The 18,577-nt window shown below is 40.3% G+C and overlaps 1 protein-coding gene across 2 annotated transcripts in view; it reads right to left on the bottom strand.

Moving 5' to 3' along the window:
• Window positions 1–755: 755 nt before the first annotated feature.
• NAP1L4 (nucleosome assembly protein 1 like 4) overlaps window positions 756–18,577 on the bottom strand; it is a 34,402-nt gene continuing 16,580 nt past the window's right edge. The window contains exons 10-16 of one of the 2 annotated variants that reach the window (XM_081904318.1): window positions 16,737–16,882; window positions 13,906–13,928; window positions 12,496–12,615; window positions 11,383–11,412; window positions 10,524–10,580; window positions 9,096–9,133; window positions 756–2,309 (exon numbers count right to left, since the gene is read on the bottom strand). In XM_081904318.1, coding sequence (XP_081760444.1) covers window positions 9,128–9,133; window positions 10,524–10,580; window positions 11,383–11,412; window positions 12,496–12,615; window positions 13,906–13,928; window positions 16,737–16,882 — 382 coding nt within the window. In that variant the 3' untranslated portion in view covers window positions 756–2,309; window positions 9,096–9,127. The remainder of the gene's footprint in view (window positions 2,310–9,095; window positions 9,134–10,523; window positions 10,581–11,382; window positions 11,413–12,495; window positions 12,616–13,905; window positions 13,929–16,736; window positions 16,883–18,577) is intronic. The other variant, XM_081904317.1, reaches the window with a different exon arrangement.

Here is an 18,577-nt window from a genome sequence, read left to right as displayed (position 1 = left end):
GTTCCACAACTTTCCTTTTGTTGCATTATTCCTTAATGGAATAATTTTCCAACTGGGTTGCCAAACAAAGCTATAAGGAAACTATCATTCTGATGCAAAACCCCAGAGAATAAAAATATTATCAGCAAACTAGTGGACAAATTGCAATCTATTATACTGTTTGAATAGTCTTCACTTCACAAGAGAATGTACTATTTACTCTCAGCTACTCAGGGCGAGAAGGAGGGCCAACCTTCAGCAGAAAGGCTTCTGTAGTAACAACTTCATTGCTATTGCCAACATGTTTAAGAACTGCTTGTGTGAAAAATGGTTTCTGGCCTGATCCTAGCACAGGGAATGGGTGTTCTGACTCTACCCTTTTGAGTCATTAAATCATTTTTACCTGGTAGTGCATGGTCCTAATAAATGAATCCCCCTCCCCTCCCCTCAATGTACCAGCATGTAATCTATAGGCCGTATCCATTGAAGCCACTGCACCTACTGAATGACTTCCACTCACACAATGTTGTTGGATACAGCCCTCAGATTTTTGCTGCATCTTGAAATTCTATCTATAAATCTGCTGCTTGCAGAAATATCCTCAAGCTGCCAAACCACTGAACTCTGAAATCACAAGCTATTTACTATACTAACATTCAGAATATCTGAGTGGCACAAGAATGAAATCTTAATAGCTTTCATTCCCCCAGCCCACCCCCCAAGTTGTTCAAAAGACCATGTATAGTATTAACAAAGAAACTGTCAGGACAATATGCTTCATGTTTCACAACTTTAATAGAATATTCTAACTATTCTGTACAAATTGAAAACACTGTATTAAGTTACAAATGTATAAGGTAAGGCTGGAGCACTCTCTACATGCCTGGTAACAGCATTCATACAGTTGCTAATGAACTGTTGCCAAAAGCTGGCATTGTATGTTGAAGAAATGAGAACTGTAATTCTGAATAGATCTTTTGAAGGATTCTGGAGCTTTAAAACCACTGGAGTGTGGAACAGTGCGATATGAGTATTGCAAATTAAATATCAGAAGTACACTCACATATAATTTAATTTATATTTTCCCAATTAAATGACTCTCATAAGCACAGTTCAGATGATCCCCTAAACCATCAGAAACATACCGTCCTTCCCATTCTTGCATCATTTTCAGACTCCTCTTTTGTGCATGTCATAGTTTGCTGTCATGTCTGAATAGGCAAGCTTTGATCTTTGCTTACCTCTAGAATTTGAAACCAACAATTCTGATTTGAAGTGCAAACCACAGCTTGCCAGTTCAGACTTCACAATAATTTATGCCTCACACTGAAAAAGAAACTGAAAAGTGAAGCTGCCCACAAGAGGGGAGGAAGCAGACAAAGCTGTAGCTCATTCCCAATCCTTGTTTTGGAGGACCATCTGAACCAGGCTTGGTAATGTAGGCTAAGCTAGACCAGTGATACATTTTACTGCTGCAACCCACTTCCATCAACTATGAGGCCCGTCTCAAGATCTCCTTTCCCAGTTTGTTTTGAAATGTTTGATGAGCAATCATTCTGTGAGCAGACTATGTTTTCCATGTACAAGTACCCATATTTTATAAACAGGAAAAATATTCTTCAAGTATATTTAAAACTATTAAAAGCACTAGTTCATCAAAGTACTTACAAACATGAATAAATAAGGTGAACAACTAAGTATCTGTCAACCACCACCTTCTTCAAAGAAGATAAAGGAAATGTTACTTCAAATTCAGATTGCTTTTACTGGAGATGACAATGTTTCAAGCTGCTCTATAGCACTAGTCTGATTGGTAGGTTGCAGGAATCATGTTATTTTAGAGGGAATAAGAGCTAGCAGAAATCATATTGCTTTATTTGTTTTCACTGCAAGTATTGTATTAATTCAATATATTTTCATGTGAACTATTCCACAATATTTAGATAAAAAAATTCACTGAAGTGAGGGCAAGTATTTCAGAAGAGCAAATTAGTTTCCCCCCCAATTTTAATTTGAAAGCCTACTGAAACAGTTTGAGCTACAGTATACCAAAGGCCGTAGAGTGTGTGCTTTAATTAAACCTCTTATTTCTCAAATGCATTAAGTTGCCACTGTACAAGTTAAGCAAAAAAATAAGAAAAAAGTTAGTGAAAATCATGCATTTGAAAACAATTTAGTTTTAAGCGTTGTTAATAAGATTGTGCTGCAGCAATGGAATATCCTGAACTGCAGGCCAGGTATCCAAATATTTGTTACAGGTTGTTCAAATATCACTCTGAAGTGGTATTTCCTTATTGTTGTTTGCATTCAGCAGGCTGGCTGGCATCTTTCTGTTTGAAGAGGAAAAAAAGAGAGCAAGTTTACACAACAGGTACCCAAGCATGACACCAAGTTTCATTCCACATTCATAAGCAACAGGAGAACTATGTTGTGGGAGCTAATGTAGGCAAACATTCCATCAACAGAAGGATTTCTCCTTGAGCAACAGAACATTCTCCCTGCACTCCTCCCTCCAAGCACCCCCTAAATCTGTTTCAGGTGTTTCCCCAACCCTCTGGAGCACAGAGAACACATAAGAGGGATGAGGGAAGTGAAAGTCTTGTTGCACAGGTAGAAATTCCTGGGCTGATGGGGCTCTTTTGGCAGAATACTCATTGTACACAACTGGTACAGTCAAACCTCAGTTCCCAAATGCCTCCAACTTGGAACGTTTTGGCTCCCAAACGCCGAAAACCCGGAAATAAGTGTTCCAGTTTTCGAACGTTTTTCAGAAGCCGAATGTCCAACATGGCTTCTGCTTGAGTGCAGGAAGTTCCTACAGCCAATCGGAAGCCGCACCTCGGTTGTCGAACATTTCGGAAGCCGAATGGGCTTCTGGAACGGATTATGTTCAACAACTGAGATTTGACTGTACTATGAAAGCTAATTTCCCATATTAAAATAAAAGGCTTCTGATGTTATTTCGTATGTGGCAGGAGAACTATTCCCCTTTCCAGATTTTATACTTTTTTGCTTTAAACTATTTTTGGCTATGTTAGAAGTGGTGGTATTTTGGCAGTGACTACCCACAAGGACAAGCATGGGTCAGCAGTGCTGAAGGATCTGGTGCAGAAGAAATATAGGATTGTATCTGATGGTAGTTTTGTACTAGCAGGAAGCACTTTTAGCTAGTCTACTTTTCCCCAGCTCCCCGCACCCTGAAAAGTTATTCATGAGGGTTTGAGATCCTCCAGCATATAGTTCCCTATACTAAAAACAGTTCCACAACTCTCTGGTTTCTGAATGTTTGTTCATGGCAAGGAGATATGCTGCCATTATCCCACGGCTATACTGTGTAGCGCTGTCAATGCTAATGGAAATGTGGTGAGGAGGACTGCTGGTCTTGCTAATTCAACTCTTTGTTCCAAGTGACACTAGAGCTCATGTGTGGCATAGGCTTATCAATGCAGTAGGTGACAGTTATCAGGCCACCTGTCTGCAACTCTATCACAAAACAAGCTGTTAATATTTTTTTAGTTTACTTTGTTAAACATATGCTTGATCCTATGTCATGAAAATGAACAAGCAGTTAATGTATTTCCTAGAGGCACAGGAAGCAATAATTTCCAAAGGTATGAAGCAAATTCTAGATCTTAAGAATGAAATGCTTTTCCAACACCTCCCTCAATTGTAATTCTAGAGAGGGAACCCAAAAATGTGAGGTTTTCAGAGCTTAAAGCTAGGCAGTTTTCTGCATATTTTGTATGCAAAATGAAAAGGACACCATGAAATATAATGGGCAATGAGCCTGAGCAAAACTTCAGGCTCCCTTTCTGTGTGTAGCTAGGAAAAGGAGCCTGTGCTAAACTGGCAATTTGTGAAAATGGAAGCAGACACTAACCAAGTCCTTGTTGTAGTTCTGCAGGAGGGGAGGAGTGTAGAAGCCCAAGGTTTTACTCAGATTCATTCCTGCTTGTGTACATGGTTTAACATTACATATAGACACAGTGCGAAAGAATGAAAGTGCAGGACTGAAAAGAGCATGTTGCCTTCTAATTTCAAGTGTAATGTGAATATGTGATAATATACTGTGTTTTATGGGTGAAATATATGCACTTTAATAAGAAAAAAATCAGTTGAGAAATTGTATTCTTCCTTTAAAAACAGGTGTTCAATACCCACATTTTCCTCTCTATAACAAAGGCCTTCAATATATGTCACAGAACACTACCACAATGTAATGGATCCCTAGTTTTAAAAGTTAGGCAAAATATACCATGGCTCTAAACAGATTGAGGTTACTATCTGCCAATAACCCCTAAAAACAGCTTTCTTGTGCCAACATCTCTAACAACTCAGATTTCTACCAAAGACCTCCACGTTAAGTATGCTTTGGTAAGAAAAAAAGCACAGGCAAGAGAAGACTGAGAAACACAGTATTCCAATCTGCTTCGCAAGTATAAGTCAACACACAATGCACAGGTTCTCCAACAGCAATGCTTTTTCGAGTATTATGGTCTGGTCTACACTAGATTAGACATCTTCACCCTGCATTCAAGACCGCAATTCCTCTTTTACATCAGTTGTCAAGGTTAGGGAAACAGATGTAATCATAGAATGTATGTAGAATTGTTCCCTGCTAATGCAATGACAATCATATAGGCCCTAAATCCTAATGCAGATATGGAAAAAAAACCTAACATAGTTTCCCCCTTAAATTCTCTGCACTGCCAAGAGCTGAAGAGGATGGCCAGCGGCACACAATATGGAACCATTCACAGCTCCTAAATCGGAACAATAGTGTATAATTGTGGTCAAATTCACCAAGATTATATAGATGGCAATATGGTACTTGCTACATGACAATGCAATTTGTAGGAAATATCGTCTTAGCCCTAAGCTACCAAAACAAAAGCAGTCTTGATTGCTTCTTTTCAAGTAATGTTCTTAGAAATACAACCATTGTATTTACAAACCTAACACCCAGCCTTAATACTTTTGAACATGGCTGGTGCTTCTAAAATTACCTCTCAATTAGAAGTGTAAAGGACAGGAAAAAACCCAAGAAAAGACAACATTAAGAACTTTGAAATTTAGGGCAAAATACCCTTGGGAAATGTTCTCTCTTTTGAGGTGAATGAAATACTTTTCAAAGCAGTTTTGAAAATACTTGTACAATCAGTTCATGCTGCTACACATCTCTTAGATCCAAAATCTAAAGGTCTGGATTATAAAAAAGCAACAGCCTTCAATTTGATGTTGGAAAGTCCCTTCAAATACTGCAGAATGAATATGAATTACTTTCAAGGATTTGGTACAGGAGTGTGAATTGTGAGTCTGCCAAGAAGTGGAATGAAATATGGGTTCAGAATAGCTAACTTTTACAGATGACACTTGCAACTGACTTCTGTGCATTTTTATTTAAAGTTGCGTACTACATGCCTCAATATGATTTTCACTTACATGAGTGTACAGGCTACGTCAGTGATTAAGAAGAGGTATATATATATATATATATATATATATATATATATATATATATATGCAGGTTTTGGTGTCCTCGGGTGTCTTCCCGTGTAAAAGTTGGGGTGTCTAGGCGACGTTTCGACGAGGTCTCACTCGTCATCTTCAGGCTGGTGCTTTCGGCTTCTTGTTACGAGGTCTCAGCCTGAAGATGACGAGTGAGACCTCGTCGAAACGTCGCCTAGACACCCCAACTTTTACACGGGAAGACACCCGAGGACACCAAAACCTGCATTCCTGTACCCGTGAAAATCTACGAAAGCATATATATATATATATATACACACACACATACACACACACACACACACACACACACACACTCTCCCAGATGTGCTGCTACTCATTCACAGTGTGCTGGAGATAAACTACTGTGATAAGAAAGCAGTGGCTAGAGTAGCTGTCCTAGCTGTCCTAGAAACACTTGCACAGATGCTATGCTCTGTAGAAGCCCTCACGCTGCAAGATGTTTCATAAGTGCTTGGACAAACAGAACATCTTCACATTTAGAGAGAGATGCAAGAGCAGCTGTGAGTACAAAATATGGCTTCATGGAGAAGAAACTTTTGGACCAGCACATTATAAACCCAAGTATCTTCTGTTTCTATGCAGTAGTGCCAGAGATCTACACACTGTCTTAAATAACTAAGACAAAGAGATTCAAAATTCCTGAATGTTTTTATTAATCTGTATTAGAAATCACATTAATTTTCAAGATGAAAGATTTATACTCTGGGAATTGGTGAAACATCAGTTGTCTTCTCAAAGGATACATGAGAGAATTCAGTAACTACTGACTCAAGTTCACATATTCTGAGAGCAAAGGTCTGCTACAAGTCCACTGCCATGATTGATGGCTGCCACAAGCTGAGACAGTCAGCCCATGATAACTTCCAGCTACACCAGCCTTTTGAGGCAAACACATGCAAGCCACTGGCCCATGATGAACTCAGCATTTGGCACAGCCGTGTATGTGCTGACCAAGCTGGAATTCAGCACAGGCCAAGTAAAAGTCATGGTTGCAGTATATGATGGGTAGGTTACAGGGGCCGAGGACTTCCAAACTGCACAATATGCCAACACCAACATTTCAATAAAAGTATTTACACACTCAAGTCAAACAGACTGTGCATTCTGCACATTCATAACATGATTCCTCCCAACATCAATCCAGTACGAGATAAACTTGGAACATACAAGGCTATAGAAGTGTGAGTCAGCACCTGCAAAAATCTTATGTTGATTCTAATATTTACAGAGCAAGTCAAGTAGTGAAACAGGTAGTTCACAGAGTAATTTAAAGGGATACTGGAAAGAGGTAGGCAGGCAGGTTTTATGCTGAACATAAAGGAGCTTATTTTGTGTCCATAGTTATTAAGACAGAGACATATAGAGAGATCATTACACCAACACACAGCACATTCCAGCCGTTGGGGGGAGTGTGCCATTTTTAGCTACTTCACAATCCCACAATTCAAAGCATGAAGAATCTCAGAAGAAGTGGGTAATCTCAATCTTACTTAAAACACATTACTCCAGTATCTAACTGCCGCTAAGTACAAAATGGAAACTGCAATCAATCTCCCTCAGGTTAAAACAGCAACACCTCAACCGACAGGAAAGCAGGGATGGGGGCCCTGTGGGTCTCCAAATGTTGACCCCAATTCCCGCCAGCCCCAGCTAGCATAACCAATGGTCGGGGATGATAGGGGTTGTTGTGCAACAACATCTGGGGAGAGGCAGGTTACCCATACTGAGGTAAAGGAACAGTGATTTAGTGGTCATTGAAAAGGGATCCTTGCAATCTTGCACACTGGATGAGATCTTTCCAATGTGCAATAGCCATTTGGCTTAACTCTCTCCATGATTTTTTGAAACGCTTGTTAACGTGGAGAGGCGGTACCTTTTCAAGAACAGAGAACCAGTGTTCGAAACTCCCATTGTTCTAGGTGCATTTTGCGACAGAGAATTTCATTAGCGCAAGCAGTTTCTGAGCTCTGGGCGCGGTACTGCACCTAAGTTTTCAGATGAAGAAGAAGAAGAAGAGTTTGGATTTGATATCCCGCTTTTTCACTACCCAAAGGAGTCTCAAAGCTGCTAACATTCTCCTTTCCCTTCCTCCCCCACAACAAACACTCTGTGAGGTGAGTGGGGCTGAGAGACTTTGGAGAAGTGTAACTAGCCCAAGGTCACCCAGCAGCTGCATGTGGAGGAGCGGAGACGCGAACCCGGTTCACCAAATTATGAGCCTACCGCTCTTAACCACTACACCACACTGGCTGCAGAGTGGAAGGAAAGGAGGACTTTTTTCTGCCTCCCCACTTTCAGCTACCCTCTGAAGACTGGAGAAGAGACCCTCTTAAGAATATTAAGACTACGTGAAAATAATATAATATTTTAGATGCAGGTCATTCATTTTCAGAATTGTATTTTTGTTATTAAAAAAGTACACCTAGACATTCTGTTGTTGCACCCATAATCTAGGTTTAAGGTGCCATTTAGCTCCTAGCTTTCATATCACAGTTTTTAACACTGCAGAGAACCCATGTAGAGGTAATTTAATCTTTTAATTTTAATAAAATTTATTTGCGTCAGCCATTGGCCATGTAGAGGTAATATGAACAGCTTAGAAAGAAGCTGGGATAGAAAATTAGATTTTAAGAGAAGAACCTGAGTTTATGGCTTTGAAAAAGCACAACTGAGAGGGCAGCAAAGACAATGAGAAAAGTCAACAAGCCTAACTACAGCGTTGATATTTTATGGATAACAGTCATAAACTCTGTGCAAGTACAAGAGAATGAGTGCATGTGAGGGTCCTAGGAGAGAAAGAGAATGTGCTTTTGCCTCAGGGCAAGAGAAAGAAGTTAACATTCTATCAGAAGACATGACAACATTGGCAAGAGCCTAACTGTAAAAATTGCAAGTCACAAACTCAAGTTTAGAATAACTAAATAAGAATGCAATTTCTTGTTTCAGCAATCTCGCCTATTGCATGAAACAAATAATCTCAAAATATATGAGTGCAAGTGTTCATTAAGCAGAAAAGATATACTGGCATATCAGTGACCACAAATTATGTAATTATACTGGAACACAGTACAAAGAAAGAAGGAAGTGAGGGAAATTCAGAATTTAAATTCAAGTAAGCAGGATTAAATGGGATATATGGGTGACTGATTTGGCAAGATAACCAAGTTGTCCAATCTAGCTGAAAGAGAGTGGAAAAATGTTGCCTCCTAACAACACCTTGAAGACATAGAAATCTAACCCCTAATTTTAAACATTAAAGCCTACACAAAGAAACACAAACTGCCAGTGCAATCATAACAAAAACACATCCATCTTAAGAGCACATAACTAAGGCAAGAAGAACATAATGTGCATCAGGAAGAAATGGAAATTCCTATAAACACTGACATCATTCATGATTTTACAGTTAAGGTGTTCTACATATTTTTCTAAACTGCAACTAGGTACGTGAGGGTAGCCATTAGAAACCGAATTTTTCTATTTACTAAATAAAAGAAACCAAACATATACTAAAATGAACCACATTGTATGGGCTACAAAAACTGGAAGCCTGGAAGTTATGTATTAATGGAATTCAACCTTACCTATAAATGAATGAATGATAAAGAGACTTAAATTACACCTAAATGGGGAAAAATTGAAAGGAACTGTCAGCATGAAAGAAAAGTGAAATGGACCAAAGAAAAAAGACAGTAATAACTAGTGTTCCAAAAGATTCAAGAAATGGTTTGTCACATACAGCTGCTCTCCAAAATAATTATATTCAAATAATTGGCATAAAACTTGATCTTCCCACCCACAAGACTTTAGATACAGCCATTGAAGCATTTCATTTGTGAACTCAGTAACTGCTCCCCTATCACTAAAATTATTCTGTGATAGCCAAAGAAACACTATTTCCACTAGAAAGCTATGTATATTGTGCAGAATGTGCTGGTTAGGAAGTCATGCAAGTGTATATGTTTTCATCATGACACAAATCCTATTTTTGCATGCTAATATATTTTATGTATAACTTGCTCTTTGTTTTAAGATAGGTCCCCAAATCAACACATACTGGACGTCTTAGTATCAGTGTAACCAAAATATGTTTGAGAACTGATCATGAGGGAGTCTTGCCCATGCAGAGGTTTTAAAACAAGCCTACTATGGGGAAAGAAAGAAAATAGAAAAGTTGAATATCCTTTCAGGTCCACTTCACCCATGACACTTTTCCTACATGGCAATATTATTAATTTGGGAGGCACTGAAAAATGTTATACAAGAATCAGACAAGTGTACATTTCATTGCAAATTACCCATTGCAAGCTAAAATGCAATTTGCAATTTGAGGATTTTTGCCTTTTGCACGTGTAAGGGAAGTGTTATGCATGAAGCAGCCTTACCATTTTCAACAAAAGACTCAATACCAATGTACATAAAACAAAGCCAAAGTAAAAAACAAAAAAGGTCAAACATTCTGCAACAGGATTTCAAAGCTTGTTAAATATGCATATGTAACACTTAAGTTCAATAAAACTGTGTGTTATTTGCTTATCTGTAGTTTACGAGTGTTTATGTGACAACAGCCAGGTTGTTAGTTATGTCTGTGCCTCTGTGCCTTAATGAAGGAGCATTAACAGGTATTGTTAAAGACAATGAAATGAACAGCTGTTAACTTGGTCACTAAAAAGCAGCAGCATAGAAATTCTTCAACCCCAATTCATGTCAACAAAAATACAGTCATACCTTGGAAGTCGAACGGAATCCATTCCGGAAGTCTGTTCGACTTCCAAAATGTTCAGAAACCAAGGCATGGCTTCTGATTGGCTGCAGAAAGCTCCTGCAGCCAATCGGAAGCCCCATTAGACTTTCGGCTTCCAAAGAACGTTCGCAAACTGGAACACTCAGCCAAAACGTCTGAGTACCAAGGCATTTGGGATCCAAGGTACGACTGTAAAAGCGAGTTATGATAAAATTAAGATGCTACGATTTAAAGGTTACATGGCATACAGTGCTTTAATAAAACTAACCTTAGGTTCACTTTCTGCTTCTTCGTCCTCTTCTCCTTCTTCTTCACCTTCCAATTCCTATGTTTTATTTTTTTAAAAAAGTAGGATAAGAATGCTTTTTTAAAGGAGCAATACTTTTAACTGATGACAACAATAACATGTCCAGAACTAAACTCAATGATGCTTTACTGCTAAGACTGAAATTGTTTGCAAGTAGAAATATTTAGTTACAGGATTTCCTTAACCTTCATATATTCTCATGGCTCTTGACATTAAGCAACCTTCCCATGGGTGTCTGCAGTAATTTTTCCAAGGCAGGGAGGGATAGGGTGGAGTAAACACTCCAAACAAACAAACACATGCTAGCATCAGAGAAAAGGTAAAATCTGGTGACTTAGCAGTGACAAACCCAAGGCAGGTTTGGTCTTTGGGAAACTTGTATTCCAGCTCTTCCCTCCATTGTTTCTCAATGGGTAGGCCTGTTGTCCATCTACAGATAGTGAAAAGATCCCCAGTCTAACTGTTAAAACCTATTCTCTGTCTCCGTTCAACCCCCCAATTCCAGTGCTGCTACAGTCAGCTTCACTGCCCCCACCCTGCTGCATTTGCCCCCTAACATGTCTCGACATGTCTAACAAATCTATCAGTAAACCATCTTTCACCAGACTTACTTGACAGAATATGGCTTGACAAATGCTTCCTAACATGGCTGTAGTTCCCAGTTCCCCAAGCACCAAGACAGGCTAGCTCTCACACTGACTTATGGAACATACATGACTGAAACATGTGCCTCCTTGGATTCTCTCATAGAAAGCAAAATATTACCTTTTTTCCCCCATAGGGAAAATGTGACAAGTAGATTAAACAGTATTTTACTCACCTCCTCTTCTCCTTCCTCTCCTTCTTCAAACTAAAAAGGGGGAAAACTTGTTTAGATCCTAATTTAAACCATTAGCAGATGAAACACAATATTTGAAGATACGCATTCCAGATCAGATCCCCAGCACTTGGGTATATAAGTACTTAACATTTTCATCTCAAGTCCATACATTAACACTTTCATTTATATCCTAATGAAGGACTTAATGTAGTCTTTTAAGCTAAATGCAAAATTGAATGGCTATATGAGGTCACAGTATTAACAAACCTTATCAATTTTCACTAACATAACCAGCTTCATCTCCAGTCATCTGTTTATTCTTTAAGACTAGTTAAGAGAAATTAGAGAGCAATTACATCAGTAAGGAAAAGGCCAGCAGGTCACTGTCTTAAAGGTGCGGTAGTGCGGTGCTTAGGATATTGTGCTGAGACATCCCAGTCAAATTTCACCTCAGCTACAAGTTCAATGGCTAGTGCTAGGCAAGCTGTTATCCTTTCAGTCTCAGCCTCCACCTGCACTACAGGGATACTGTACTAATATACTGTACTAATGATTACTGTTATACCGTGCCATAATGCTATTAGTTATTGAAATGTATTTCTGCAGCAAGTATTTCTGCAGCAAGGATTGTGCTTTTCCAGAAGCAGGAAGTTAGAAGAGGGGCCCTGCAACAAAATGTTGCAGTATTCTGACCTGCTAGCACGAATGCTCTTGTCCAGGGTTCCAGCCAAGCAGCCATTACCCCATCCAAATACTAAAGAGCTGTAAGGAGCTCTTTTTCAGCAGACACTCAGCATTCCATGTCTACTGAGTATCCTCAATCTTAAACGGGTTGCATCCAAAACATGTGTGAAGGGTAGCTTTCTGGTTTCCCTGAGCATGCAGATACTTCCCTTTTCATATTCAGAGGCCCAATTATTATTCCAGTTTTGTTGGAATTTACCACATCACTTGGCTATTTCAGGGAGTGATAAGGACACAATCTGTTCTCCAGCCAAAAGTTGACCATTTATGAATAAAGTTATCTTTCACTTAAAGCACACACACACACATACACACACCCCTCTACACATGGAATATTCACAAATTAAGATAATATTAAAGTATACATACATTATCATCATCCTCTATAGCTTCCCCAGTGAAATAGAGTACAGCACGGGGAACTATTCTTTCACGGAAAAAGTGTCCAACTTCAAAATCTATAGCTAAAGTACACTCTGAATCTTCATCCTGGAAAGTTAAGATGAAAATGTAGGTAAAATATACAACCACAACTGATTTCTTGGTCAAAGTATTTATTAGGTTATTAGTTTTAATAAAGTATTTATTATTTTTATAAAGTATTTATTAGGTGTATTAGTTTGCACACGGGTGGCACTGTGGGTTAAACCACAGAGCCTAAGGCTTGCCAATCAGAAGGTCGGCGGTTCAAATCCCTGCGATGGGGTGAGCTCCCATTGCTCAGTCCCAGCTCCTGCCATCCTAGCAGTTCGAAAGCACGTCAAAGTGCAAGTAGATAAATAGTTACCGCTCCAGCGGGAAGCTAAACGGCATTTCCGTGCACTGCTCTGGATCACCAGAAGCGGCTCAGTCATGCTGGCCACATGACCCGGAAGCTGTACGCCGGCACCCTCAGCCAGTAAAGTGAGATGAGCGCCCATCCCCAGAGTCGTCCGCGACAGGACCTAATGGTCAGGGGTCCCGTTACCTTTTAGTTTGTACTTCTACCACTTATTTAACATCGCTAGAAGTCAAACAATGAATTATAACAGTGTGACAATTTTCAACAGTACATCAGGCAACGTCAGAACAATTTTTAAAGAACCAGACAGACCTTTAGATGCTAGTCTGTTCTATAATAATAAACTGACATATAAGAAAAATACTAACTCCCTGTACTGAAACAATCAGCAATCAACTCCAGAGGATAGGTGGGAAGATAAAATACTGTTTAAGAGAAAAACAGCAGAGAAGAAAAGGAAATATTAAATAAATAAATAAAATTTATTCCTGTTTATTACTGAAAACTGTTTGCACTACTAATAAAAGAATTGAGTATGCAGTTCCACAAAGGGGGTGGTACCTGCAGTCTAAAAACAGTGACTAGAGTTTAAGTACAGGACTCAACAAAACACAAGATGGCTCAAGACCACAGCTGATGCTGATAAAAGTGTACACTGCCACAGATAAAAGTTATACATGAGTGGAAAGGCACTTCCTGCAAATGCAAGAAAGCCCCACAGAATTTTCCCAGTCTTGTTGCAATTTCTCCCGCCACAATGTCCCACCAAACTCCATTCCGGAAAGTCCCTCAACCCCGAGGAGGAGCTTTTGAAGGAGAGACAGGAGGCTGGGAAGACCTGTTTTGAGCAGAAATCCACAACTCTATCTCAGGATCCAACCCATATTAAGTAACTGATTATTTGCTATCCTTTGAAGTCTGTTGCCAGAAAAGAGTCTACCTCAACATGTTTAATGGTAAGGCTGGAACCGACTATAAAAATATTAAAATTAACTTACCAGTGATTCGCCATCTCCTGAAACTACAAAAAGACAAGAAGTCAGTCTAAACTGTTTAAAAACCCAACCCTGCTGCAGGTTCTAATGTGAAAGCTATTGCTACGTGTAGATGGAGCAAGAAATATCCTTAGCTTTCTCTGGGTGTCTTTGCTAATGGAGAACTAGGACTCCATTTTCAAAGCTTATCCTTTCAAATAGGTCCTTTTATTTGTCTCTTGGGTCAACAGCTTAGGGCCAAAACAGCACGTGAGAAAAATTGGACAGGTAAAAATGAAGTTTGCAAAACACACCCTGCCATGTTTCAACACAAAAGATGCAGCTTTGCAACTGAAACCCACACAGGATGAATGTTTACAACATCAGAAAGGAAAGTTATTCACCCCAAGCCCACATTTACCTCAAATAATGGGAATTCAAAATACTTTCTATAATACAAAAGTTAAAATGCAAGCATCATCACTCTGATCCAGCCACATAGTAACACACTGATCCAGAAGATAAAAACTGAATTTCAAATCTAGGTCTTGTCCCTATGATAAGCCTTATAATTGCCCCCATATAGCTCATACCTCTTGTTGCAACTACATGGAAGAATGAATGCATGAACCAACATGACTGCATTGGATCCTAGCAGCAATTCACACAGACTTCCCCACTTCTTTTTAACCCTCCTGTGCTTGTATGAATAGTTACTAGACCAGCCTGTCTTAACCTTGGGCCATCAGATGTTCTTGAACTACAACTCCCACTGTCCCTGACTGCTAAACAGAATGGTTAGAAATCATAGGAGTTGTAGTCCAACAATATCTGGGGACCTGAGATTGAGAAAGGCTGCATGAGACAGTAGAATGATCCTGTTGGTTGCTGCTGCTGTTGCTGCTGCACTAGGAAAGATAGCATGATGCCCTCTAGATGGTGCTGAACTACAGCTGCCACCATCCCTGACTCTTGGCCATGTTTGACCTGGACGGACGTGACTTGTAGCCCAAAACATCTGGAGAGCACCATGCACTGCAGAGTTACCAATCTCCTGCTTCAAGAGAGAAAAAGCCACCACTTGAGTGCTACCTTCCACTTTGCCCTTCAAAATGTTGCTTCTGAACATAGTGATTCAAAGAGCAGTTTGGCGGTTCAAGGGACATCAATAGCAAAACAAGCTCTGAAAAAGACAGGGTCTCATGAAGCCCCATCCTTATTTCCTGCCCAAAGCATGCATGAGTGTTCCAGAATTTAGAACATTGTGAAAAGAGAAGTTCAGCTGAACTAGCCAGAAACTCCTTTTTAAATTTACAATTGGCTTTCTCTCTATGCCCACCCACAGAACGGATGGACAAGCCTTCTAATCAGAACTTTGTGATATGCAAAGAAAGAGATCATTTTAATATTTTGATGAGCAACATATGCAAGAAAAAGTTGGCATCATGTTGTGGTTTGGTTTTTAAAAACTGAACACTGACACACGGGTTCTCAAGACAAGAGCAGTGCAAAAGTTAATATATTTCAGTTTTTGTTTGCTAAAGAAAGATGGGCTCTCCTAGAAAGAAAGAAACCTGTAAGATCCCCTTGAAGCCATTATGAGCAATGCTATCCTGATGCATTTTTAATAATAATTGCTTTTTTCAAGTCACAGAATGCCCTGTTGTCAACTCTGCAGCCTAATCACCACAGGCTATTAAATCAGTTTTAATCTTCCATGCAGTTATTTGGATTTAGAACTCTACAGCCCTCATGTGGTAAAAACTGGAACATGTATGCAATATTTAAACAACTTTATACCTTTTTCAGGCAGCTAAAATAAGGCAGCTCATAATTGTAGCTGAATTTGTGGTGTGGAACATGTTTCAAGATAAGATGTGCTGGAAGCCTAAACTATTTTAGATGTATGTCGCTGATTTATGAGTGACAGCAGGGTTTCGGATCTCTACTAAAGACATCTAACATCTTGGCCATCAGTTACCTACAACAGGTTTCACCAACTAAAGGCCTTTTTTTCCTTTAAAGATCACTGCCTATCAAGAAAGTAAGCTGAGTATGCAATGCCTGGTTAACTCCTTCCCTGCATACCTGATTCAAAGTACAGTCGTACCTCATAAGTTGAACAGAATCCGTTCCAGAAGTCCATTCGACTTCTGAAACACTTGGAAACCAAGGAGTGGCTTCCGATTGTGCAGGTACACCGGTAACAATAGTGGGAAAAAGTTTGAAAACTGGAGCACTCACTCCAGTTTTCAATCATTCGGAAGCTGGAACGTTCGACTCCCAAGGCGTTCGGAGCCGAGGTACGACTGTAACTGGAAGAGACTGAGGCAGGAAGAGAACCCCTTTATCTTCATCTCCTCTATGAGGATTCAAGAGCCTAATTCCTTGTTTAAAAAAGCCAACCTATGAAAGGTAGGTAAGGGAGGATTTTCAAATTACTCTTCAAAGTGTATGGATAACCCCACCACTCCCACAAAAACCTCTTGCAAATAAGTGTTCAAAAAGCATCATCTGTGGTATCTTAATGGCAATAGCCATTTTGATTCAGCTTTCATATAAAAAAGAGAAATGGCATCCTCTATGAAACCTACAGAGCTCCTGCTAGAGGCTGGCTATAGCTGGGGGACACAGAGGGGGCACATTTTGTTGCAGGACCCCACTTTTAAAGGGGTCCACAAACTGTCTTAGAACATACTCAGGCTCCTGATACTAAAGTTTTTACAAAACTAATAACAGCCTTAACAGACTGCTACTCTTTGTTTATTTGCTCCATGCTTGTTATATGGAAATAGCTATCTAAAATAAATATGAGTATTCCTAAATAGGAACAGATGAAATTTAACCAAACTTACCTTTTATTGGACTGAAGAAGTTAAAAAATGAGTCATTGGGTACTTGTTTAGTAATTGTTCTAACTGTGCCTCGGCCCTTGTGTTTTTGTTTCTTCTTTATTGTTTTAACTGTAACATTTTTTCCTTTCTTCCAATCAATAGTACATCTGGAGATGAAGAATTTATATGTGAGTGACATTTAAAAAGGAGAGTGTCACATTGAACATCTGGTAGCTTTTCAAGCCAGTGGTCAAGTCCTGTAAGGATAACGGCAGTTTTCTTTAGCACTGCTGCTACAGTTCGTCTACACTGTGTGACATAATATTCCAATACATAAACCTATTTGAGTTCTGCTTGTGGGAAAGTGACCTCCCTGCACCTTTCATCCCCTTTCCCTAAAGTCTGCAACTAGAACAAGAAGATATGGCAGGTGGAATTGCGATTTTTCACTGCATTATGCCCTGCCTACTACTCTAGTAGTTGATGGATTTTTAAATGGTCAGAATCCCCAAAATTAAAGCTAGTTGGGTAGATCCAGAGACAGATGAGGGGAAGTCTGTTCCCCACAATGCAGTTTTCCTGGTCCCTCCCCCTACCAACATGGACACTGGAGTGAGGGGAGAAATGCCTTTCTGGCTCATCTAAGACAACCATGGATCCAGGTTTAATTTAATACTTTAATCAAAGAGCCATAGAACTGTAGAGTTGGAAGGTACTCCGTGGGTCATCTAGTCCAACCTCCTGTGATGCAGGAATCTCAACTATGAGATATATGACCAATGGCCATCCAACCTTTGCTTAAAACTCTCCAAGGAACAAGAGTCCACCAGCACCTGAGAGAGTCCGTTCCACTGTTGAACAGCTCTTTGTGTCAAGAATGTTCTTTCCAATGTTTAGTAGGAATCTCTTTTCTCAGTGGTGGACTTGGGTACTATGGCCCCCTATTCAAGGCCAAAACATGATGCCCAACCCTCGCACTGCATTTTCAAAGTCAGGTAAGAGAGGCACAGGGCTTTGGCAGGGAGGCACGAGGCTCTGGCACAGTCCTAGAGCCTTGCTATCTCCATCTCAAAGCTGGACAGGCGCTTATGGGACTTTGGGAAGAGGAAAGGAGGAGGAAGGACTCTAGGACCTTGTCAGAACCTCACACCTACTTCCCAAAACCTGGCACCTCCCTTTGAGAAGGTGACCCCTTGGTTCAGCATCCAGTCCATGCGAACCACTCACACAGCTGTAAATCCATCCCAGCCTTTCTTTTAACTTACCGTATTTTTCGCCCTATAGGACACACTTTTCCCCCTCCAAAAATGAAGGGGAAATGTGTGTGCGTCCTATGGGGTGAATGCAGACTTTCGCTGAAGCCATCCACAAGCCTCGCGCGCCTGGCGGGAGGTTGCGCCGGGCGCGCAAGGCTTGGGGCAGCAGCCTGCAGCACGGGGCGCGCTGCGGAGCACGCCCCGTGCTTCGGGCAAATGTCCGCAAGCCTTGCGCGCCCGGCGGGAGGTCCCGCCGGGCTCACAAGACTTGCAAGCAGCAGCCTGTTCTGGGGGCTGGGAAAGCTTGGGCTACCCCCACGCCTGGGGGGGAAATTTTTTTTCTTTATTTCCCCCCCCCCCCAAAAAAAACATCTAGGTGCGTCCTATGGGGCGGTGCGTCCTATGGGGCGAAAAATACGGTAAATCCATTGGTTTGGGTGCTAGCCTATGAAGCAGGAGAAAACAAGCTTGCTCTATCTCCATGTGACAGCCCTTTAGATATCTAAAGATACTGGATATCCCATCTCTTCTCAGTATCCTCTTTACCGAGCTAAACATACCCAGTTCCCTCAACCGTCCCTCGTAAGGTTTGGTTTCTAGGCCCTT

This window comes from Podarcis melisellensis (assembly GCF_964234715.1).
Source record: "Podarcis melisellensis genome assembly, chromosome: 1".
In the NCBI taxonomy this organism is placed as follows: domain Eukaryota; kingdom Metazoa; phylum Chordata; class Lepidosauria; order Squamata; family Lacertidae; genus Podarcis; species Podarcis melisellensis.
This window is presented reverse-complemented; position numbering and strand designations above follow the sequence as displayed.